This window comes from Trichoderma breve, chromosome 1 (assembly GCF_028502605.1).
Source record: "Trichoderma breve strain T069 chromosome 1, whole genome shotgun sequence".
Classification (NCBI taxonomy): domain Eukaryota; kingdom Fungi; phylum Ascomycota; class Sordariomycetes; order Hypocreales; family Hypocreaceae; genus Trichoderma; species Trichoderma breve.
Window position 1 is genome coordinate 2396180 of NC_079232.1, and position 24451 is coordinate 2420630.

At 50.5% G+C, this 24451-nt stretch overlaps 7 protein-coding genes across 7 annotated transcripts; 3 read left to right on the forward strand and 4 right to left on the reverse strand.

Moving 5' to 3' along the window:
• Nucleotides 1–1988: 1988 nt before the first annotated feature.
• On the forward strand, nucleotides 1989–5693 carry T069G_00760 (rhoGAP domain-containing protein; the record flags this gene model as incomplete). Its single annotated transcript, XM_056167970.1, has 6 exons — nucleotides 1989–2192; nucleotides 2238–2330; nucleotides 2432–3125; nucleotides 3232–3840; nucleotides 3904–5180; nucleotides 5256–5693. The coding sequence occupies 6 exons, from the start codon at nucleotides 1989–1991 to the stop codon at nucleotides 5691–5693; spliced, it is 3315 nt and encodes a 1104-aa protein (XP_056033286.1).
• Nucleotides 5694–8561: 2868 nt separating this feature from the next.
• T069G_00761 (uncharacterized protein) lies at nucleotides 8562–10908 on the reverse strand (the record flags this gene model as incomplete). The annotated part of the gene is made up of 4 exons (XM_056167971.1): nucleotides 8562–8596; nucleotides 8667–9104; nucleotides 9162–9854; nucleotides 9909–10908. 4 exons carry the CDS (start codon nucleotides 10906–10908, stop codon nucleotides 8562–8564), a joined length of 2166 nt encoding a protein of 721 aa, XP_056033287.1.
• A 522-nt stretch (nucleotides 10909–11430) lies between these two features.
• Nucleotides 11431–12623, reverse strand: T069G_00762 (3-beta hydroxysteroid dehydrogenase/isomerase family domain-containing protein; the record flags this gene model as incomplete). The annotated part of the gene is made up of 2 exons (XM_056167972.1): nucleotides 11431–12072; nucleotides 12147–12623. 2 exons carry the CDS (start codon nucleotides 12621–12623, stop codon nucleotides 11431–11433), a joined length of 1119 nt encoding a protein of 372 aa, XP_056033288.1.
• Nucleotides 12624–13205: 582 nt separating this feature from the next.
• Nucleotides 13206–14618, forward strand: T069G_00763 (uncharacterized protein; the record flags this gene model as incomplete). Its single annotated transcript, XM_056167973.1, has 1 exon — nucleotides 13206–14618. One exon carries the CDS (start codon nucleotides 13206–13208, stop codon nucleotides 14616–14618), a length of 1413 nt encoding a protein of 470 aa, XP_056033289.1.
• A 477-nt stretch (nucleotides 14619–15095) lies between these two features.
• T069G_00764 (HMG (high mobility group) box domain-containing protein) lies at nucleotides 15096–16099 on the reverse strand (the record flags this gene model as incomplete). The annotated part of the gene is made up of 2 exons (XM_056167974.1): nucleotides 15096–15509; nucleotides 15581–16099. The coding sequence occupies 2 exons, from the start codon at nucleotides 16097–16099 to the stop codon at nucleotides 15096–15098; spliced, it is 933 nt and encodes a 310-aa protein (XP_056033290.1).
• Nucleotides 16100–16818: 719 nt separating this feature from the next.
• T069G_00765 (proteasome subunit domain-containing protein) lies at nucleotides 16819–17837 on the forward strand (the record flags this gene model as incomplete). The annotated part of the gene is made up of 3 exons (XM_056167975.1): nucleotides 16819–16848; nucleotides 16905–17052; nucleotides 17230–17837. 3 exons carry the CDS (start codon nucleotides 16819–16821, stop codon nucleotides 17835–17837), a joined length of 786 nt encoding a protein of 261 aa, XP_056033291.1.
• A 568-nt stretch (nucleotides 17838–18405) lies between these two features.
• T069G_00766 (SIS domain-containing protein) lies at nucleotides 18406–20889 on the reverse strand (the record flags this gene model as incomplete). The annotated part of the gene is made up of 5 exons (XM_056167976.1): nucleotides 18406–18626; nucleotides 18691–20270; nucleotides 20343–20574; nucleotides 20679–20749; nucleotides 20885–20889. 5 exons carry the CDS (start codon nucleotides 20887–20889, stop codon nucleotides 18406–18408), a joined length of 2109 nt encoding a protein of 702 aa, XP_056033292.1.
• Nucleotides 20890–24451: the final 3562 nt, after the last annotated feature.

Sequence of the window (24451 nt, forward strand, 5' to 3'; positions counted from 1 at the left end):
GCACGATGAGTACGAGTACAGTAGAATGGAAATCCGCTCAACTCAATGAGAACAGACACAAAAGGGAAGTTTTTATGCTTACCTCGTTATGCTCAAACCTTAGAGCAAGGGCTTGTGGAACGGGCCGGCTTTGCCCATCTCAACCGGGCTGATCTCGGCTATAATAATTCGACTCCGTAGTGGTAATGAATATCGAAATCTAACCAGCAGCTGCAGGGCCTGGCCTGATTTTCTAACGCCTCTGAAACAGCTCGCCGTGTAGTCGGTAAAGCTTTGCGCTGAGTTTCGTATAGATCGTTTCGACACGAACGCTGACTTATCAGATGAAAAGTCTCTTCTTCTTGTCCTTCTTTAGGTAGTTACTAGGTAGGTAGGTATTCATAGACTGTGTTTGTAATATTTGCTCTCAAGTGAGCGCCGAGTATTTGTCTTCTGTAGTGCGGATGATGGAGCGAGTACATGTAACCTTTGCTGCACTCGACACTTGACAGATACAGGGATCAAAACTGACAGATGCAACGAACAAAAATAGAAGCCACACAACAAGTACCGAATCAATACCGATCAACAAGGTACGCGGGATACATGGAGATAAGGTACTTGAATGTGGCGTTGACAAGATTTCGGAAAGGGAGCTAAGCTTTTTGACTCTCTGCATTTCCTTTTCTGGCTTCCCTCATGTTCCTGACACTAAGATATATGAGCACGAGACACGTCAAGTACTTTATAACTGCTCAAAAAATCGAGGGTTCTTGATCAACATGTTGGCGTCCTGCTGGTGAATGGAATCAACTAGGGGTCTACCTGGTATAAACCCACTGCTACCTCCTGGGGATACCTCATTCAGGTAGCGGCACAGCTCTAGATAGCACTAACCCAGCCTTGCGTACATTAGCTCCAGCACTATGAAGCACTTCACAGGCGACTTCTGACGAAAAAGACTTCAATGTTCAATCTACCTTACTCATCCGGCCGCCCTCAGGGATAGTGCCGGCAAAAGTTCAGTCCATGCTGCGGGCTTCCACACACGAGCTGGAATCTAGATGTGGCGCAGTTGAGCAAACTGAGACGAAGTGCGCCTCGTTTGGGAGGGGGAATTATAAGGTGCTGAGCTCTCAGCGACTTACTGCCAGGTAGTATTAAAGCGTCATAATGCTCATCCCGTCGTGTTGCTGCTCGACGAAGCGTAGGACTTGGCAACTCCAAAAGTAAACAGTACATGCCAGCCAGGCGCCGTGACACCGGGTTGCCGAGTATCAGAGACCTGCTCCATTAGCGGCCCAGGCCATAGAAGCACCACAGCGCCCATCAGCGACCAGGCGACCTGGAAATTACCTCCAAACTAGCCGCCCCTCAGAAACCACAGCGACTCCACGCGCTGTCAGCAGCCGCCCTCGACCGCCCCCCCAGTCCCGTGAGTCCAACAAAGTGCGCCCAGCTCTCCTCCACTGGCTGAGAATCTACGGCCTGTTGACTCTCTTTCGCCATCACGGCTGCTTCTACCCTCTCGACGGAAGACAGGCCTTCTTTCTTACCCCTTCTCCCCTCGTTCTGTGCCGGCGCCGTCGTTCCTCGGCTGCTGCATCTCGTCTCTCGTGCATGTTGACGCCACGCGCATCTCCTCTGACCTCCCCCATCTCACGACTCCGCGATCCTCTGCGAACTCTTCTCCCAGCCTGACGCTGTGCCGAAGCGAGAACCGACTTTATTGTTGCTGGGCTGTCACGCGGATGTCAGTCGCGCTCTGCTTTGGATCGTGAACCACTTGGGATACGTTGTCGCGCATCTCTGTCTGGAGCCGTGACATCGCTCTCAATTGGAATCTATATCACCAACCAGAGCCACCCCAGCTGATGCCGGCCGTGGCCGCGACCCCTCGCCGACGACTGCTAGACACCTGGCGTTGAGACGGGGCAGAATCATCATAGCCATCCCCTGGACTGCAAGAGGAGCACGCGTTCGGGAGGAAACACGCCGCAACATCTGCCATGGCAACCGACCACAGCAACGGTCCGCCTGTGGATGTAACCCACGACGACGGCCCCAACGACCACACGAATGAACATACTGGCCATGCAGATGCCAGCTGGCAGAATGGATCATCGCAGGCACCCAACCCGACAGCACCAGGCCCCAACGGCTCCTTACCGCCGCCAGCAGGATATGCAGACGAACCCACAAACGGCAGCGAAGTGAGCCGTCCGCGGCCGAGAAACGGACGATCTGCTAGTGCCCAGTCGAGAGTTTGCAAAAAGTGTGGCCTGCAATTGACGGGACAGTTCGTCCGAGCTCTGGATGGAACATTTCATCTGGATTGCTTCAAGTGCCGAGTAATACCTGACCCCCTCCCCCCCTCTTGATTCCATCTCCTTTCCTCGTCCCCCCACTTTACTCCTTCTCTACCACTAGATGTACTAACCTCCCTTGACAGGATTGCGGCGAGATCGTGGCATCCAAGTTCTTCCCCGCGGAAGATGAAAACGGAGGACAATATCCCCTCTGCGAGACTGATTACTTTCGACGCCTCGGCCTCCTATGCCACCAATGTGGTGGGGCCCTTCGCGGGTCGTACATAACCGCCCTCGACCACAAGTATCACGTTGATCATTTTACTTGCTCACTCTGTGCAACCGTCTTTGGCGCCCAAGACAGCTACTACGAGCATGATGGACACGTCTACTGCCACTACCACTACTCAACCCAGTTTGCCCAGCGATGCAATGGCTGCCAGACGGCTATTCTAAAGCAGTTTGTTGAGATATTCCGCAATGGACAGAACCAGCACTGGCACCCCGAATGTTACATGATACACAAATTCTGGAACGTACGTCTAGCTCAGCCGACGGAGGTGCCCCAGATTGAAGAGGGCGATGTGAGCGATCTCATCAGGGACCGTATCCGCGAGGATGAAGAACGCATGGAAGACAAGGTTTTCAGAATATGGAGTGTTCTATCAACATTCGAAGAGTCATCTGCCGCATGCATATCTGATATGCTGCTTCACGTCAGTAACGCCTCGTACGTCGACGGTGTGCTGGTTGCGAAGCGTTTCATCTGGCACGTTGAGATTCTTTTCCAAGCTGCAGATAGGCTAGACGCCGCTGTTTCAAAGCAAAGCGAGAAAGGTAAGCTTTTCATCAGAGGGGAGAAATGCTCCATTTCCATTGGAATAAATATGTGGGCAGTGGGTTATATATAGGATTTGGCGCTAATGTGTGGTTGTATTTATAGCCATGTCGTATGGCCGAGAGGCCAAACTTCTCTGCAAGAAGATTGTGGCGTTCTTCTCCTTGCTATCGAAAACGCAGGACAATGGATCGCGGCAGCTGGGTGTAACCCAGGAGCTCCTGTCCCTCGTCACCGGCTTGGCCCACTATCTCAAGCTGCTCATCCGCATTTGCCTCCAGGGAGCGCTACGCTTGGAGCGAGACGCGAGCTCTAGCGATGGCCTTCACCAGTTTCTGGATAATTTGAACGACTTTGAGAGCTACAAGGGCGACGAGGGCCTTCTGCAAGTTACCATGGGCGGCAAGCGGCTTTCGGCCAAGGACTCGGACCACTGCGCGCAGTGTGGCAGGTCGGTGGAGGATGAGTGTGCCAAGACTGGCGATATGAGATGGCATATTGGATGTGTCAACTGTTCTCGCTGCCAACGGGAGCTTGGTCGTGCCCTGGAAGAAGCTCACTTCAACGCACTGGAACGCAAGATTTACTGCGTCACATGTATAGGAGGCAAAACCGACGGCCTCGCACCCTTTACCCACATTTCCAAACTTCAACAATACGTCTTCCTTCTCAAAGTCGCACTGGCAAGACTGCTGGATATTCTGAGAAGCAATGGTGCCCTAACCTCTGGAGATATCGGTGCAGATGGAAACTTTGATCCCTCTCGTCAAAACGCAGGTGCCAGGCCGAGGCAACCAGGCGATGCGAACGATAAAAGCCGTCGTCGCGAGTCGACATACGAAACAACCCTCAATGAGGTCCGAAGACTACGCAGCACACGTCTCGACCGACACTTGTCATCTAGTGTTAGACAAGCTCGGACATCTCGTGTTATGGATGCTGATGGACGAGGTCCCCGTCCTGCATCCTCCGGAGGAGAAGACAAAACTCAAGGATCGACAGACCAGATGTTTGGGCAAAACGACGCCATTACATTGGACGATATTTCTCGCATTGTGGCTGTTGAGCAGTCTCGTGAACAACAACAGCGCCGTGACCGACTACCACCCAGCGATGTCCTGCGATCTGGCGCCCCTGACCAAGGCCTCGGCTTAGGCCACTCAAGGACGCAGTCAGTTGGGCCGGATCTTCAGGCAGCTGACCCTATGATGTCTCGAGTTGGCAGGAAATTCTTCCCCGAACTGTCTGGCCTCGAATACTTCAATGTCAGACATCTTGCCGTCCTGATTATGCATCCTGTGGTCGAGTCAGAATTCACATTAGAGGAACTGTTGAGTTTCATTGAATCCAGAAAACCAGCCACATTTTGGAAGAATTTGGGCAAAGCCTTCAAGAACGACAAAAGCAAAGGCGTCAAAAAGAAGGGCGTCTTTGGTGTGCCTTTGGAGATTATCATTGAGCGAGACGGTGCCGACTCAACGGATGGCGTGGGTCCTGGCACTCTGCGCATCCCCGCAGTCGTCGACGACATTATCTCGTCTATGCGCAAGATGGATCTCTCCGTTGAAGGCGTGTTCCGTAAGAATGGCAATATCAAGAAGCAGCAAGCAATGGTTGATAAGATCAATGCGGAAGGCTGCGATACCGTCAATTTCATGGAGCAGCCAGTAATTCAGCTGGCAGCAGTTCTAAAGAGATACCTGCGAGATCTTCCAGACCCTCTCATGACTAACAAGCTTTACAAGCTTTGGATCACCGTTGCCAAGATACAAGACCCGGCTCGAAAGCTGCAGTGTCTGCACATGGCTATGTGTCTCCTTCCCAAGAGTCATCGCGATTGTTTGGAAATTCTTCTCACATTCCTCAAATGGGCGGGCACTTTCCACCAACTAGATGAGGAGGTTGGGTCCAAGATGGACGTAAGAAATCTGGCAACCGTTATTGCACCCAATATTTTGATGAACCCTGCCAAAACACTTGCCATGGATAGCGAGACTATCTATGTGATTGACGCAGTGGAGATTCTTATTGACAATATTGAAGAGATGTGCCAGGTAAGTCTACCCATGTATAAGTACTGGGGAATCTCGGCTGCAGTGAAGCAAGGCAATACTAATGAGCTGTTTTAGGTTCCGGACGAGATTCTTACGCTGCTCAACGACCCCTATCTTTTCAGCAACAATGGTGAAATCTCAACCAAAGAGATCATGAAACGCTACCAAGATATCAGAGGACAAGCCCCTGCCGAGCCGAGCGAGGTCTACAATCGGCAAGAGAGCTCGACCCGTTCGCCACCGAAGCGAGGCGAAACGGATCCGTCCGTCTGGCAGGGCGAGAGATCAGTCCGGCCGATGCAGGACAACCCCCCTCCACCAAATTCCACTACGCCGGTGCCACCGCCGCGGTTCAGGCCCCCAGAAGACCAGCCCTCTCCCTATGATGCCAATCAAATTGATCATCCCAATCCCCATGGGGAGAACCCTGATCACAATCAGCGGACAGAGTGGCGGAATTCTGGCGTTTGGGGCCGCCAAGGCGGTGGGGTAGGTGTTGGCGAGCCTTTTTGATTTTGCGGTAAACCGTTTGTGCTTTGTCTACTGATTTGGCAGGAAGCCAGAGAGGATATGTTCAGTATGTGTGTGTGTTGTTATATTCCCTTTATAGGAAATGCGGCCCGGAAACAGTGTCTATTATAGCATTTCTCCAGGCGTTTATCGATTACTTTTGTCCATCTTCACTGCAAACAGTCAAGACCGAACTTATTTCCTCTGACGTTCGATACGACAATCCTGGCGATGCTATTTCTTGAGTTAGTCTCTTTTTTCTTTTTCTTTCTTCACATATCTATTCGCTTTTACCCTTCTACTTCTACCCACTTTTGTTTTCTTTTTATTCTTGTACTTTCATGAGCGGTCCTGGTTGGCACTCTTCAAAAAAGTTTCTATTTGTATGCGCGAGTTGGGCGTGGATATAGTGTATAGCATATGTGGCATTTGAGTGCGAGCGATTAAAGCCCCCGCCCTTTGCAACTGCTTACCATTGTTGTGTTTTTAGTGTTGTGTGGAATAAGAGAGTCAAAAAGAAAAGACGAGATTGTCCGCCGGGTTTTCAATTATTTTTACATCTCTCCCTCTCTCTTCGTTTTGAAGGAGATCATAGCCTGTTTATGATGAGGCAAACGCCGGAAAGAAATCCTCTTTTGCCCCTTGCTTCCCAGAAGGAGAGAACCTAAAAAGGGGGCTATTACAACAACAACAACTCAAAAAGGGAAAAAAAGGAAAAAAGCGTCATTCGAATTGTGTGACACTTGGAGTTCTTTTTTTTTAATGCTATGAGGGGAGGAAAGGGAAAGGTATGGACATGAAAGGATTTAACTTTATTTTTTTTCTCTACGATCCAGGAGATTTGTTGTCTTTTTTTTCTGTTTGATATTTTGTAGCCTTTTTGAGAGAGGGAAATCTGGAGATTTTTTGTGTTGGACGGGGAGTTTTTACAGAGAGAGATGAGACAGAGACAGACAGATGAGGGTCGAGATGGGGAGGTTGTGAGAATATATGAAGATACTTTGTTGGCTTCTTACTATGTTTGCCTCTTGTGTGTGTGTGTTTGCCGGACCGTGAATTATTACTCCTTTCGCTTTTGTAAACAATCGATTCGGGTTGACACGGCTTGTGTACATGGCGCCCTTCATCTCTTTAATTCGCAATGGCCACCCCCATAGTAAAATACTACTGCGATCATCGCACTTTTCTGACATTTACTACATTTTTCTAATACCTGCTACTATTGCTACATCTTTCCACCTAATGTCTAATACTATAGCTATATCTTTCTAGTATCTGCTACTATTGCTACATTCCTCTAATATCTACTACTATGGCTATATCTCTCTGGTATCTGTTCCTATGTCTATATTCGTCTCGTTTCTAGCATTATCATCTATTACTAGGTACGTAGCATTAAAATTGAGACTCGATGTTGGATATCTAGTAGACTTGGGGTAAATGCTAGTGTTTCCCTTAATTTATCATGGCTACCGCTATATTTTGCCATAAATTCATCCACCTCGACGTACTCTGGTAGCGATAAAATTCGAGACTCACATATTCATCTTGCAAAGGCACTCTCATCTTAGAGGGAGTCGTACATCATCTTGGCCATGCCTACTTATGTAGTGCCCACAGCTCGTCGTTCATGTCTTAGAGCGTGCTTACCATGTAGCGGAAACTAGCCTTTTGGAAAGCATCTGCTAGATGAGTACACCCATCTATAGACTTCTCGTCTTCGATTGTGTAAATGTCATATAGAGAGAGATGTGAATAAGGCCGCGTTAGTGATCGGGTCGGTGTCCAGCAGACGCACCGCTGTCAATGGATTCTCAAGTCACTTGTCGATATGTTTCCCTCTTGGAAGGGGGAATACAGGCTAATATTTAACAAGTCAAGTGTGATTTCGGTGGTATTGTATGCAAGAATTAAGATTAGGTAAAGGAATATTAAGCCTCAGCAAGGTATTTACATTATTTTCATACTTTTTAACATTATTTTCATACTTTTAAAGCGATGGACCGAAAGATAGCCCACGGATGTTTTCTAAAATAATAAGCCGATCTGAATGATCTAGCGGTATCATGCCAATGCTCTTCCAGATCATACGCATAGCCTGAAGTTTGCTATATTCAGGTAACCAGTCAGACAAAAAGTAAGGCTCGCTTAGACAATCTCCGAGGCTGTTTAATAGTATTGACCGATCTGGGTGACCCAGTGGTGTGGTGGAAATAATCTCTCCTAGTATGGCTATCGCTTGAAAACTGTCGCTCAAATAGGTAGTGCGTAATGGCCTCTCTCGTAGACTATCTGCAAGGCTTTGCAAAAGTTTCCCCCGGTCTGGATGATATCTCGGGGTGGTCTCAAGGACTTTCATTGATTCGCCGAAAATCGAATCTACATGTAGTCGGTCTGTTGGATCAAGTAGTGGTTCTGGTTCCTCATAATTGTCATAGTTGCTCAACATGGCGATTCGGCTGGGGTTGTCTTGAGGCATTGAGTAAATGGCCACTGTAGCTATTCCTATCGCAAACCTGAAGACGAATGTCTTGATATCATTGAAGTCTAGCGATTCATTATTCCAACAGCAGTAATCTCCTAGCACTGTAGCTAGCGCGCTCAGTTTCTCATAGATCTCCATACGTGCGGCAGCTTGAACCACAGATCCAGGAAGTGCTGCCTCTAGCGAAGCGTGGACACGGGTGATCCCATCTAACGCCGCATAATATATAAGGGGAATGTCCAGAAGGCAATCAAAGACTTCCTCTGTATTTTTAAATTGGCCATAACATCTCAATGTATCGTATATATAGAGGAGGTAAGCTTGACAGATCTCCGCAAGGACTGTTTGTGCTTCGTGGGCATTTATGGAGTGTTGCCAACGTTCAGTTATGTCGGGAACGATTCCAGGTGGGGACAGTTCGCTAAGAAACTTTCGAGCAGTTTGATGGATAAAATAAACCTGGTCATGATAGATTGAGACAAATAACCCACACCAAGACCTAAGACGGGACTTGAAATCTTCGTCTGTTTCACGGTCAATTGTTCGTGTTGAGACGTCGAAATTAACGGCTTCATTTAGTTCGTCTAACAGTAGCGGTCTGCATGCTCCAAAGACAATTGTCAAAACCTTCCGGACCATCGGATCTTTCTTAGATTTGCTAAGAATACGCTCGTATGCTTCGTTAACACTCCCTGGAAGTGTTATAAGAGTCGATTCTACTCCTTTCAAGGTCATTTTGAAGTCTTCCTCCTCCAGATAGTTGAATATTAGATATACCCATAAATAAGTACGATGGTGAGTCTCTTGGAGCCTTGTTTTCAGATACTCCGTAATATCGGCGGAGAGGCCCTTGGTTGCTGATAGCTGGTTAATCCGATGCTGTATAACATGATCTATCTCATGGCTAATAGCTTCTGACTCTTCTTCTCCTGGTATATGGATTTCCGGGAAAATACTTGTAAGGTTATAAAACTCAGATATAATACCTTCGTATGGACGACATGTAAGAAGATATTTAAGCTTCCCACACTGATCGCTGTGGAATTGTTTTTCCACATGATGTATCAAGTCTCTAAATTCGGATTCGATACATTCATCTAGGGCATCAAGGACGATTATAACAGAGCCTGCCTGGGGATCTTCAGCAGCATTCTGTAAAATCCGCCAGAGCGTTTTCGTAGAGTTGATTAATCCAGGTCCGTCCTTGTGATATTCTTTTATAGCATATTTAATTAGATAAGACTTCTGTGAGAAGAGCTGGTGAAGCAGTGCGCAAAGGGCCTGTCGGACTGTATGTTGATCTTGGTCTTTAAAGAAAAAGTAGCAGATGGTAGTTTCTGGACGTGGGAGGACCTCGTCAACTAGATATTTAGCCAAGACTGACTTTCCGCAGCCAGGATCTGCTGATACCAGCAGCGGGCCAGAGTCCTGATTCAACCACGTCTGGAAGTGCTCGTGCTGGAGGAACCACAGGCAAGTGTTTTCAACCCTCTTTTCCACTCGGTCTTTATACCACTCGTATGTGGCATCTCTGTCATGACGTATGAGACGGAATAATTGGTGACAACTTTCTTCTTCCTGGCGACGCCTTTTTTCTTCTTGAGTTTGGATATCCTCCATAACAATGTCTCGGTGCTCCTTCGCAACATCACGATGTTCTCTTGCAATATCTTGATAATCTGTCATGGGATCAGTATATGCTAACGTTACACTCTGAAGAGCCGCAGACTGACCAGATAATAGATCGCCAATCTTCTTCTCAGCTTCAACTCTATTGGGCACGATTTGATGAAGAAGATCCTTTGTGTACATGGCTGCCACCATTGCTGCATATCCCCGCCACTCCTCATTCTTATGCGAATCTGAGTAATCGCAAATACCACGAATAACGAGACACGGAAAGTGGTTCATTAGCCCCGCTGCTTCCGTCTCAAAGCACTTGACGTCTTTTTCAGTAGCGAGCTTGTCCCGAAGCACGGCGTCTTCCATCAGCTGGTTTGCTGAAGCAACCAGGCCATAATGGATCATTGGATCATCTTCATATTCACCCCTTTCAGGCCGCAAGATAAGGGAAGATAAAGTATTTCCACATGACATGGCGCAGTTGCGTTCCTCGTTTGTAGAGTGGTAGATGTAACTGTGATATAATCTATCGCTACTTGGGTCGGGTTGTTGGTATTTCTTTTGTAGCCTTGGATTCTTATCGAGAATGGCACTAATGTTTGCCTTAATTCGATGCCCTTCCTCCTCATATCTGGCCTTCACCCCTGTGACTGCTGCTCGTAAAAGAGACGGAGGTTGATTTAGGAATCCAGTTGTTTGGAAGCTCTGTCCTTGGATAGTTTTTCCAAAGTCATACTGGAATACACCACTGTGACTAACGCCGTCACTGCTTCCTGGAGAGCTCACCACCACATCCCCCAAACGAATGTCGTGCTTTCGAGATGGCGCGCCTCCCCCAATGCCAACTAGCAGGCCGAATCGAACATAAGGGAAAGAATGTGATAGGTCTGCTGCCACACGTGCTGCGGAGCATATCCCATATTCACCATCGGGCAAAACAGCGATAACAACGTTATGTTTTCCAATTCGACCTAAAGTATAATTGTTACTGTCGTTGGTGGAAACAGCCTCTGGTCCTTCGTGTATTTCATCAAGCACAGCTCGGGCAGCAACATATTCGGTCGTGATGGCGGAGATCCAGCCAACTGTGTAATCGCTCGGGTTCGACATCTCTCTAGATGGACTAACGAAGGTGAAACAAATGTGTATGCCTCTCCCTGACGCTGGAGGAAGCTCCTGCTGGCTTCAATGATCAAGCCATGGATGGCTGGTGTATAAAGGATGCAGCATCTCGCGTCTGCAAAGGCGGGGGGAGTGTCAGGCTGCGATTGAGCCGCATTCTCTCATTGGATAATTAGGCCCAGATACCAGTACTATTTGGCATTCGGCTGAAATATTACCTACCTATAGTAGGTAGGAAACCCATTATCAGCGGTGTGAAAACGTGACATTTACAAGGACAACTCAATACTGGGACATAATAGTATGGACCTCTTGTATTGATGCTATAAACAAGTGCGTATTAAATGAATATTTGCAGGTGTGTATGTAAACACACATGACTAAATTACTGCTATTTCTGCATCCAAATCATGTCACTCATCAATGATTCGTAGTACCGATGGGTATATAGGATTTCCCACCTCTTTTTTTCATCGCTGAATCGCTACCCTCTCTCAGCCTTTGCACCAATCACTGCGTCTTCTTGGATTCATCCTTCTTCTTCTCCTCCATAAACCAGCCCACACCGCGGTCAATGCCCTCCTGCAGCGTCCACAAAGGCTCGTACCGCAGAACCTGTTTGGCCTTGTTGATGTTGTAGTAGCGCGTCATGGTTGACACCATGGCCCTGAGTCTGGTAAAAGTAGGCGGCTTGCCAATGATTCCAAAGAAGATTTCGCTAGCGGAGCCGAGGAGGATACTCATACCCCTGGAGATCTCCCAGACACCCTCAGTTCCCTTGTCGTTACCGGCGGCCTTCCAGACAGCGCGCGCAAAGTCCCAGAAGTAGACGGGCGAGTCGTTTGTGACGAAGAAGATTTCGCCGTCGACGCGCTCGTGGCTCAGGGGAATGGTACGCGAGGCAGCGGTGGCAAGCAGCAGGCGGGCGGCAAGAAGGTGAGCGTGGGCGACGTTGCCAACGTAGGTAAAGTCGAAGATGTTGGTGTTGTCACCGAGCTGGATGTGTGACTTCTTGTTGTCGTAGGCACGGATGAAGCCGGCGAGGGTCTGGACGTCACCCTCGCCGAAGATGCCAGCGGGACGGATGGACGTGGTGAGGAGCCTGGAGGGCTCTTGACGGTTGGCCTTGATGACCAGTTCTTCGGCAGCGGCCTAGAGAGGTGGGTTCAATTGTCAGTCTTCTGAATTGCACGTTTAAAGTATAGCCAGTGTCCATGATATAGTACCTTTGTCTCGGAGTAGTACTCTTTCTGCTGGGCGCCTCGAATGACGGGGTAATCCTCGTCTGCGTTGAACAGGTCGTTCTCGTTGTCGCTAATGACACTGGCCGAGCTGGTATACACGAGTGCCTTGACGCCGGTGTTTTGGCAAGCCTCAATGACGGCCGTGGTGCCGCCGACATTGACCTTCCGGAAGAGATCGTGGGCTGTCTTGTTGTCGCCGCTGGCCACGGGGGAAGCCGTGTGGATGACGACGTCAGGCTTGACCTGTTTCAGGATCTCGGTCAGCTTGGCGGCATCGGTGATGTCGCACTCGTGGTAGGAGGCCTTGTCGTTGATGTTGCGGGTGCATCGCAGATCGATAGAGGCCACGGATTTGCAGTTCCATGAATCCAGCGCCTGGTTGACGATGTGGTGGCCCAGGAAGCCGTTGCCTCCAATGACGAGGACGCTACCGAGGTCGCCTCTCTTTTCGCCGGCCATTGCTGCGAGTGACGGTGCGGTGAGGGAGTTTTGGGTATGGATGGATGATTGTTGGAGGTCGATATCGAGATTCGATATGATGGAGTCGTGGCACAGAAAGCAGGCCACTGCTGAAGGTACCTGAGCTAGACCGAAATTCTAGTGGTCCTTAGTGCAGATACGCCTGAAGAAATGGGGATTTGGCGGAAAACGTGGCTTCAGTTTAGTGGGGGGTTCTAGTACAATTGAGTCTAACATCAATCCTCAATCGTGTTGAGCTAGATCCTTTTCACGACGACACTTCTACAGACCTGGAGGAACAACTTGCCATCTTCACCAAGACCCCGGTAATTTGTGCGACCCAACACGACGGCCTGCAGCTTATTTTCGAACCCCTTGTAGGCGCCCAGCATTGCCCGACAAGTGCATGCTCTTGCAGGTTGCTGCATACTGAACCATGTATAAATGAGCCACCATTGTTTCTCGTCTCTCCTCTGGTGTTCCGTCTACCATACGCTTTCCAGCTGATGAATACGAGTGCCATGTTTCCGTATCCCTGGAAATGCTCTGCTCTTTAGCTCGGCGATTGGAAGACCACATCAAATGGCAGAGAGTCGGGGGGATCAGGACCCGGACGTCGAGATTCTAGTTCACGTCACGGCACCAAGCAGGACGGCAGACGACGTTGCATATCGGCAGCTCGCGCAATCCTATCTTTCTTTTCAACCCCAACGCCGGGTTGCTTTTACAGCTGATCCCATTCAGGAGCATTATTATGGAGATGTGCAACTTAGTGACGAGGTGGGAGGTTCTCCAACGCAAGAGACGGTCTCTTCATTCAACAAGGATTTCTCGGCGGTGACTTCAGGACAACCGTGGGTTCCAGAGACTCAGGATCTAAGCTTCCGAAGTGTGTACGATAATCGCTTTTCACCGCCATTGCAAGAGAGACGCGACTCAGCGGACAAGTCTTTCCTAATCGAGGACGGGGAATCTCTCTCAACTCAGGTCCTATCTCCATGGCGTGCGCCTCCAAGCCAAGTCAACGATTCATACCCCCTACCTGATGCTGAGATACGCCACGCCACGCCAACGAGGGTTTTGGAGCATTATCTAAAGAACCTGAATTCATCAGCGCCTCCCAAATCCTCGCCCCCTGGCCCAGCTCCCAATCCTGATGAATCCGCCTCGTTAGCCAGCGCCTATGGGGGGAATATCCCGTCATCTATTCCCATCCCTCCTGGTTTGGACGAAGCTGCAAGCCAATCACTTGGATATGGAAGCGCTGCAAACATCATCCCGGTCACCCCCGGAGTACCAGAAGTATCGACACGGAAGCGGGAGCAGTTCTCTCCAACTGTGATCAACGAGACTATCTATATATCAAGCAGCGCTCTTGACACAGCGTCAGAAGCAGCTTCTTTCAGAGCTGAATCCGCACCACCCCTATCAAAGCGACAAAAGGGACTCGCCGAGGAAGCCGAAGCTACGAATCTACAACGGAGCTCGAGTGACACCGGACCCGTAAGGACCAATCAGCCGACAAGCACTTCTTTTGCCGTAGTGAAAGAACTAACCGAGGCCTTGGAAATTCGACCACCGTCACCCCCCGCAGGAATCATGGATCTCGAGCCCGCAGACTTGGTATCCGACAAACTAGCCAAGCTAGCCAAAGACCTCTCATCTCGATATCGTCCCGTGATAAAACGCGAAACAGAACCCCTCGAACGAGGATATTGGCTCCTCGACTGCACCGGCTGGTCCCAAGAGACTCGCCACGAAGCTTGGGTCTTCTTGGCCAACTACCTCCGCAGTGGTCTCGCCGGCTGGGGCGTGTGGTGTCGTCGCGATGAAACGCATACTTGGATCCGCTTCTACTGCTGGGCTCATGTTGCCAAGCATACATATCTGCTGCTCTATCTCGCTAGCGGCAGGCATCTGAAAACTACTGGCGCGCAATGGATTGGTGCTGATGGAGAAGTTGTCTTGGAAGTGCTCCCTGTGGAGAAAAAGTAAAGTAATTGTAATTATATCGGTTGAACTTTGGTCAAGTTGGATATAAGCAACGTGAGTTTGGGCATCGGAGTTATTGTCTCATCATTATCAATTGTATCTGATCGCGTGGGAGCATATGGTTTATGGCGATGGCGCTGAGGAACTATATTTTACTACTTGGGAGACGATGCAAACAAGGGAATCCAATCAAGGGGCGTAGTTATAAATAGCATTCAATAAATGGCATTCATACGCACGTTACTGTTATACAATTCATGAAAATTCATGAAATACCCGTCAAAACTCAAGCATGATAACAAAAACCCATTTTCTTCACTCTCTCCCAAGATCTCACCCTTTTTCCTTACAACCAGCCCAAGACCCAGAGAGAAATATACCATAATAAACACAGTAACGTGGCAGAGAAAAAAAAACATGTCTACTCGCTTACAACACACGCACACACAAGAACACCATCCTTAGACATGTGACCTAAATCTAAGCTGCAGGCGAGGCAAGCTTCTCCTTCCAGTACTGGTTGCCCTTCTCTCTCAAGGTCTTGGCTTGACCTTCTAATCCTTTATTGAGCTCATTAGCCCGATCGACGTAGGGAGCCTTCTCGCTGGGGCTCAGCGACTTCCATTGTCCGCTAATGGTTTTCATAGCATCAGTGGCTTTTTCAGCACCAATCTGGCTATACTGCTCCTTCAAATACAGGGTGAAGGCGTTTCCAGAACGGTGAGGGAGTCGGTCGTCGTGGATCAAGTAGATTTTGCCCTTGTCAGTCTTGCGAGCCAGGCGACGGCGAGCCAGGTTAGCCGTGTAAATCGCCTCGGGAGGGAACGACTGGATCCAGTTCTTTTTGGTCTCTTGGTTGGCGATCTTGTTGGAGTTGCCGACTGAGGCCAAGCGCTAAGAAAAGTGAAACAGCCAAGTTAGTAAATCTGGTCTCATGGGGAGAGTCAAGGGAGAGAAGGGTCTACCTCTTTCTCGGTCTCGGTCAAGTTCTTGAAGCTGGTGGAAAGGGCCTTGGCTCTTTCTATAGCGGAACCGCTGCTGCCGCGGATGTTATCGACCAAGTATACATTCCAAGCTGTCTCCGGGAGCAAGGTCGGCCCTTTCAGTAACGACATCTCTTTCAATTTCTTAATCTCAGCCCTTTCCTTTTGCTCAGGCGTCAACTTCTTCTTGACCGCCTTCTTCGGCTTCTTGGCGGCGACCTTCTTCTTAACGGCCTTCTTGACAGGCTTCTTGGCCTTGGGCTTTGCGGTCTTCTTGGTCGTCGATTTCTTGGCCGAGGTCTTTGACTTTGACTTTGACGTGGTCGACTTGGCCGCTGGCGAGCGCATAGATGCCGAGATGCTGATCGTGCGCACCGAGGGCGTGGCAAGTCGCAACACCAATGCGCGGGCTGCTAGACCCGTGGATTGGCGCCATGGAGCTGCCGCGCCGGAGCTGATGAGCACGCGACGAAGGGCCGCGAGAGTTGCGGATGACAACATTTTGACGACCCGACTTTCGAATAGTTCGGCGCAAATGTGAGAGGCGCTGGAGGTGGAAAAAATGCAATTGCAGTGAGAATTGTGCAGGCCGCTGTCGAGAGAAAAGACGAAGAAACCCGGATCTTGTTTTTTCCTCGTGCAGTTGCTGGAATGGTGTTGCGATGTGACGAGGGTTGGGAGGGGGAGGAACTGCCGTTGCTATCGATTGCCGCAACCAGCCCTGTAAGCTCTGCTGCTGCTGCCGATTTTAGAGCTCGCTTGGGAGCTGCTGCAGCTGCTGTGCTTCCCCGACGTCTTCTATCGAACGATGCAAAGTATCGAAAACTTCGTCCGTCGCCGCAAGCCCCGCCACGAGGGACGTATGCTGTACCTGATGCCCGCATGGTCCAAGCTTTCCCTCCCTGCAGCCAATCATGGCTGGTGATGTCAGATTATGTAACCACTGCTTGTAACTTTGTAGGCTACCGCTGGGACGCGCGACCACGGCATCACCAGCTCTCCCAAGACAAGCGAAGCCTCTCTCACTGTTCGGTTTCTCGCTCCCTCCCCCAATTCATCCAAGCCGCATATCTGGTGCCTTTGAGCAGCCTCAGAAACAGACGAATCAACACCCCGTTTCCGCTTTCGAAGAGCTGCCGCAGATTCAAACAGCTGCTCAGCTTCAGCTTCCGTCCTTACCCCACGTCGCCGCCTCTTCTTCACAAGCTCTATAAGCCAAGATGGATCACCGTCCGCAAGCATGGGGTCGAGTACGAAACACTCGAAGGCTAACTATAATTTCAATTCGCTGACTCTTCTTCCATAGCCGAGAGACGATGTTTACGGCGCCTACGACCACTCCTACATGCAGGACAATGGGCCCAAGCAGAACACTCAGCAGCCCATCGTCACTGGTACTTCAGTAATAGGCATCAAGTTCAAGGACGGCGTCGTCATGGCCGCTGATAACCTGGGTTCGTCCCCTCTGTCCATGTCTTCTTGTTTCCTTCTCTCGAATCATCCTCCGCAATGCCGGTACATCTCTTTGTCACCCCCTTCCCCCTCCCCTCCATCTCCCAGTATCCAAGCTCTCAACAAGACCATTCGTTCACTTCATTGACCATCCCTCAACTAACTCTCAACTACTACAGCATCTTACGGCTCTCTCGCCCGTTTCACCGACGTCAAGCGTCTCCGCACCTTCGCCGACTCCTCCATCGTCGGCTTCAGCGGCGACATCTCCGACATGCAGTACCTCGACCGCCACCTCATCGACCTCTCCCTCTCCGAGGCCTACGAGTCCCCCGACAAGCCCCGCCTCAACGCCGCCAACCTCCACCGATACCTCTCCAAGCTCCTCTACAACCGCCGCTCCAAGTTCGACCCGCTCTGGAACCACCTCCTCATCGGCGGCCTCGACGACAACGGCGAGCCCTTCCTGGCTGCCGCCGACCTCCTCGGCAGCACCTACTCTGCCCCCTCCCTGGCCACGGGTTTCGGCGCCATGCTGGCCCAGCCAATCATGAGACGCTACGTCCCTGATGAAGAGTCGGCCAAGAAGCTCTCCCGCGAGGAGGCCATCAACATTGTCAAGGAGGCTATGAAAGTTCTCTTTTACCGTGACGCTCGAAGTCTGGACTCTTACTCATTAGCTGTTGTGACCAAGGATGGTGTCGAGCTCAAGCAGGACGAGAAGCTGGAGGATCAAAGCTGGGCGTTTGCGGATAGAATCAAGGGCTATGGCACTCAGACGGTCTAGAGTCAGGGGGATTAGTTACCAAGACATAATTGCGGCCTATTCTGTTTTTATAGTGCAAAGAAATGAAAAAAAGACCTTGGCTCTTAGATGAGCAATAAATTTCAAAGAAATTCTGCCTCCAGGAACTTCTCCATTGATGCCCAAGTCACTTCATTCTCTCGTTGTCATATTGAACAAAATGATCTTTTTACAATTTATGGATTATCTAGATTTCCAAGCAGACGCTAGAGCAAAGTCTACAAGCAGACGCTCAGGACACATGTCTTTCAGTAAACGAAAATGCACTATGCCAAGACGCTCCGGCAGACGCATGTCCTACGTAAATAACAACAGCCCGCCTTGCTTTCGCCTAAAAAACGAGCTCGGCCGCACTGACAGTTGAACCCTTCTAAGGTTCTGATTACATACAAAAATATAAAGCGCATCCTCCTAATACAGAAAAAAATCATTGCTGAGCCGTTAAAAGTTCCCTGACTGCCAACTCCTCATTATCTTTTAATTCGTGGCAGCAAAATATGCCCCTGCCACGTCAACATCCATCCCGTGAGTAGAGCCGACCGGCGTCTCTTTACTCGACAGTGACAGACTTGGCCAAGTTTCGAGGGAAGTCAACGTTGAGACCCTCAAGAACGGCCAGCCAGTAGGCAATCAGCTGCAGGGGAATGACGTTCAAGATACCCTGCAGGCAGTCGACGGTCTTGGGGATCTCAATCTTGAGAGCATCCGAGGCCTTGAACTCCTCATCGGCAGGGTTGCAGATGACGATGGGCTTGCCACCACGAGCAATGACTAGAACGAGCGTTAGCGATGTGAGAAAAATAACAAAGGGTTGTTTTAAATGGAATTAACTTACCCTGCTGGTAGGCGTTGAGGGACTTGGTGAAGATCTCGTCACGGGTGAGGATCATGATGATGGGGAGGTTCTCGTCGACCAGGGCCAAAACACCGTGCTTCAGCTCACCAGACATGACAGCCTCGCAGTGGAGGTACGAGATTTCCTTGATCTTCAAGGCACCCTCAAGAGCGGTGGAGAACTGGCTGCCACGGCCAAGCAGCAACAGAGACTTCTGATCCTTGAAAACCTTCTGGCACAGGTCCTTGATGGGCTGGTCCAGGTCGAGAATCTGCTTGATCTGGGCGGAGACGTTGCCGAGACCCTCCATGATCTCCTCTCGGCGAGCCTTCTTGCTAGCACGGTCCTCGCTAAGGGAGAGAGCAAACATGACCATGGCAATGAACTGGGAGGTGTAGGCCTTGGTGGAGGCAACACCGATTTCGGGGCCAGCGTTGACGTGGACACCACAGTGGGTAAGGAGAGAGATGGAGGAACCAACAACGTTGACGATACCGACAGTGAGGGCACCACGCTCCAAGCAGTAGCGGAGGGCCATCAGAGAGTCGGCGGTCTCACCGGACTGAGAAACGAAAACGCAGGTGTCGTCTCGGAAGACGGGAGCCTCACGATCGAGGAAATCAGAGGCCAGCTCAACGGAGATGGGGATCTCAGCCAGCTCCTCAAAGATACCTCGGACAGCCATGCAAGAGTGATAACTGGTACCGCATGCAATGAAGATGATTCTACGGCATCGTCGGATAGTAGAGATGTATGAGCGCAGACCACCGAGAGTGACGGTCTTGTTGGCAACGTCAAGACGACCACGCATGGTGTTGACAACAGACTCGGGCTGCTCGAAAATCTCCTTCTGCATGAAGTGGTCAAATTTGCCCTTCATGATCTCCTGGAGCTCCAGCTCGAGAGTGTGGATAGCTCGGACGTTGGAGCTGCCATCGGCCTTCTTCAGGCGGTGGATGTTGAGGGAGCCCTCGTGGATGTGAGCAATGTCGTCATCCTCAAGGTACAAGACCTTCTTGGTGTGCTCAACAATGGCTGAGGGGTCGGAAGAGAGGAAGAACTCGGTGGGCATGGGCATGCCATCATCAGTCATGAAAGCACGCGACTGGGAGCGGTGCAGGAGAGACTTGTCAGGGGCACCCAGGGCGCTGGAGGGGGCCAGGAGGTCGCCAGCGGCGGCCTTCTTGAGGGCAACGGTCTGAGAAGCAGCCTCGGCGGAGAGGGCAGCGTCATCCTCGCCATACTCGACGTCGACGAAGTCGACCTTCATGCGGCGCTGAGTCTTGACACCAATGACAAGAGGGGAACCCTTTCGGGCAGCAATGACCTCGTGGGGGTAGTGAACAGACTTGATCAGCAGACCATAAGCACCCTCAAGCTCCTGGATGACGGCCTTGATGAGGTCGGTGAAGCCAATCTGGGGGTGTTGGTCGTAGATGTACTTGGCGAGCTTGGCAATGCACTCGGTGTCGGTCTCGGTCTCAAACTTGAAGCCCTTGCTGGTCAGGAGGGTCTTGAGCTCCTTGTAGTTTGTGATGATACCGTTGTGAACAACAGTGAACTGCGAGGTGGGGTCGGATCTGTATGTGGCGGCGGGCGTCTTGTTAGCTTTCCGGGTCAAGAATTGCACATAAAATATAGGGGAGACAAACCGGTGAGGGTGGCAGTTGAGAGTGGAGGGGGGGCCGTGAGTAGCCCATCGGGTGTGGGCAATACCGGCATGTGAGTCGAAAACCTTGGTCAAGTCCAATTCGGACTCGTCAATGAGCTTCCTCAGCTTGACCACCTTGCCAACCTCCTTGAAGGCCAGAACCTCATTCTTCTTGTCACCGTCGATGGCCAGACCGGCGGAGTCGTATCCTCTGTACTCAAGGCGGGACAGACCTAGAAAAGGACCAAGGCGTTAGCTGTCAAATTGCTCTCCAAGTCAAGTCTGGCAGAATACCCCTCCATCGAAGCCCGGGAATAAAAAGATGGGAGCTCCTTACCGTTCAGCAGAGTATCAAGAATGAACTTGCGGTCCTTCTCCACCAGGTAGTTGACGTATCCGAAAATGCCACTGTGGAAACAAGCATGTCAGTGTCAGTGGCAGGTCAATTGACAATTAGGCTCACGTCTCTGAGGTCATGACAGCACCACAACAAGAAGACGGATGCAGAGAGCGGGGCGGTGAGTGGTGGGATGGAAAGCTTACCACATGATTGCTGATGATGTCTATGGACAGAATAGAAGCAGGAAAATGCAGGATCTTGCAATGAAACGAGAGCTGGACGAGACGGGAGAGAAGAGGGAATCAACAATAAAGAAGAGCGCGCCAATATAAGCCCAAGATAAGGTGGTAAGACGGTGGAATTGGCTGGGACTAAGGGGCGAAGGTTTAGGTTGGTTTGGTATAAAAGGAGGGGAGGCGCGGACAGATGAGTTTAGGTTTGGGCGGCACGCGAAGGTGGGAAGTATTATTCTATATGTACTCGAGCTGTCTAGCAGTGACGGGCCCTCTGACTGGGCAGTGACTTTGCGTGCTAAAAACGAGCAAGGCAAACGTGCTCGTACCTGTTACTCCCTTGGCAGAAGACAGGAAAAGGAGCACTGGCCAGAAAGTAGCGGAGCGAGGCTTTGGGGCTCAGCTTAATGTGGAGAGGGTGGGAGGGGAGAGGGTCCGAGGTGGGCAGCGAAGCTTAGGTGGGCAGGGAGCATGCGGTACCGTGGAGGGACCGGACGATGGGGGCTCCGAGCAGCTGGATGTCAGGTACAGCTCGGGTACAGGCTGGGTACTGGCTACCAGCTGGATGACGGAGATGATCTTTGGTGGTTGTTGTTGTGCTGTTGTTGTGCCCCTCCTACACCCTCCCTGTTTGACCTGACCTTGCAAAAAAGCAGCACCATTTTCGTCTCCCTGCTCGATTCGCTATCAATCTTATGCTAAGTCTGAGTCTGTGGTACCTCGTACTGTACCTGCGTCGCAGACCGTGGTCGAATTTACGAGCTTCCAAGCGGCATTGATGTTACACTATTGGATTGCCGTCATTCACTCACTCTGCCTTGTTTTGTCCGATCTAGAACTCCATGCAAAGTTGCAAGCGACTAGACTCTTGGCCCCAACGTCACCGCTATCTACCGGGAACTTGTATTAGAATACGGAGTATACAGACCAGATACAAGGCCATTCACGCCGCTGTCATATGCCACTGATTCCCACCAGCTTGTAAGCTTGATTGCCAAAAGCGGCCCAAGGGACTCAAAGTCACCCATGTCCCTAGTTGATTGATGCCCAGGGGGTGTGTCAAGGTGTGAGTGTGAGTGTGAGTGTGATTCGGAGCTGAGCATGTCGGGCGTGAGATGGACAGATGCGGACGATTCCGCCGCTTGACAAGACAAGCCCGTCCACGGCAGGTCATGCTCATGCCTCAGATGCTCGTACAGACCAGACTTGACTGCACTTGTACGAGTACGCATCTCGGACTGCGCGTGCTGGCAGCTCCCGGCCGCATTGGCTGGTGGCGGGGTCGAGGCTTTACAGCTTGTGCTCGTCCCGGCACGGCCTTATTCCAACATCAAAAAGTAAAAGTAAAAGCAAAAAGCAAAAGAGAACTCCCAATGACACTCGCTTTCGATATCGGGCACCCATGCTTCCCTCTTGCTTCCCCGGCGCCGGACAGAATGCCATGCAATCCATGGCATTGATAGTGGACAATACAGTAAACAAATCTGGCGCGGTGACTGGACAACGCCCTGTGTCGTTCCCGCACTAAGGCGCCCCTCAATTCTCTACATCTCGTTGGTGGGGCTCCGTCGTCAGCGTCGTACAGCAAAGGGTGCCACTGTCTGTATATCCCACATTCCATCATCTACAGCACCTAACGTACTCCATCTTTTTGTCTCTTGTCATCATCGTGTCCAACACAGACAGACTTTAGCAAAACCCGCCCGTCAAGTCAAAAACCCTTCAGCCAAACCAAAAGCTCCCACTCCGCCCCAGCAACCGGTTCGCAAAGTTCCAAAAGGCTAGGCCCTTCGCCGCTAAAACTGGTCCAAACCTGACGCTAGCATTTCTCGCCCATACCATGTCCCTTTTTTTCTCTGAATGCGTTAGATCAAGGGGAAAAGGAGCCTCGTGTGGCGTCCACCAGCGACTCACCACCATGCCACCGCCCGACCCTGATTCCGGCCAATCCCCTCGCTCCAGCCGTGCTAAAAGCGTCTTACACAGACAGGATCCGTACTATGCTCCGTCCAAAGCCCGTCCGACTTGAACGGTTCGCCAGTATTACTCCGTAGCCCTCCCGTTTTTTTTTTACTTGTGGGCAACAGTAAGCTGCGCTGCTCCAAAGCACAGACGGACCCGGACCCATCAAAAAAGTCAGGCACAGGTTTCACGATTTTGATTCAAAAACGAAAATCGAATCAGGTAGAATCACAAGAAAATCGCCTCTGGTGCCGTACCGCACGAGCAAATCCTTCCCGTGGCACCTCCTGGAGACGTCATAAGGCTCGTATTCCGGCCAGGTACACACACTACGTCCGTCTCTATTGTTTTTTTCCCCTTGCCCCCCCTCTTCCCGATAGAAACCACCCCTGTCCGTTTCTGCCGGCACTGTACTAGAGGACGTCCGGCAATACGGAGTGTCCTGCTGAAAATAGCCCACCCCGGGCCCGTCGATGAAATTGCAGCCTCGTATGCCCGTGATAACGCTATCGCTCCGACTCGCTACCAACGTGAAAAGAAAGAAGTCGCTAATGCATAGCCCGCCGCGCCCTCTGATCGTCTTCCAGGCCAAGCATTAGATGGAAGAAGAAGCAATCAATCTAAACCCTTGCTTGGCGCCGTCCCCCGAACAATCCAGATCGCGCTTGGGCTGAGAAGGTTCCTTTTCACAGCCTCATTGATTTGCCCCTAGCACTCCTTAGTAACGGTTCGTTAGCTCAGCTCTTCTATTTTTATTTCCAAGAATAGCATCACTCTGTTTACGCGGCTGAGATATGGAGTCTCCATGAATTTCGACAGCCGCGATGCAATTTTTTTTCTTTTGCATCATCTGTCAACTGTTTCGTTGTCCAGAGTCTTATTATTAGTAAACGTCAAGTAATGCAATCTCCGCAAAGCCACCATGGATATGTCGCCTCCGGTCAGGCTATCTACATACCTAGCTAAACCCATCCTCCTGACCACGCACACCGCGGCCCCAATAAAGGCATACACACACAAAAGAAGAAAAAAACAGCGAAGACGATGAGAGCAAACGAGAGCGACAAGTAAGGAAAACATGCTCTGTGGCTTGCCTCCCATTGGAAGTCCGGCCTCTACTAAAATCTGCCACCTTACTGCTCCTAGTATTATCTCCCCTCTGACTTCTGACATCAGCAATAATAATCGCCATTCTGCCTTGCTCCTTCGCCAGCCCAAGTTCAGCCGCCCTTCTTAGTGGTCCATGCTAGCAACTTTCATGCTATAAGCTCAATTGTTATCGCATGACTTGATTGCGGCAATTTGCAGGGCTGACATGTACTCAGCGGAATATCTATAGTACCTTAAGCCATGGCACAATACTTTTTGACTACTACTTTATTAGAAACGTCAAAGAAACAATGCCAAGCCTCTGTAATCCTGTAGCACTCCTATTCCGCAAATATCTACAAGCACGTCAGCCTTACCCATCAACACCATACCAGGGCCCATCACCAGCATCAACAGATAGATCCCTTTGGGAGGCGGAGCCAAATAATGCCAGGTAGTTTGCTGATGCATGTCATTCCTATGCCA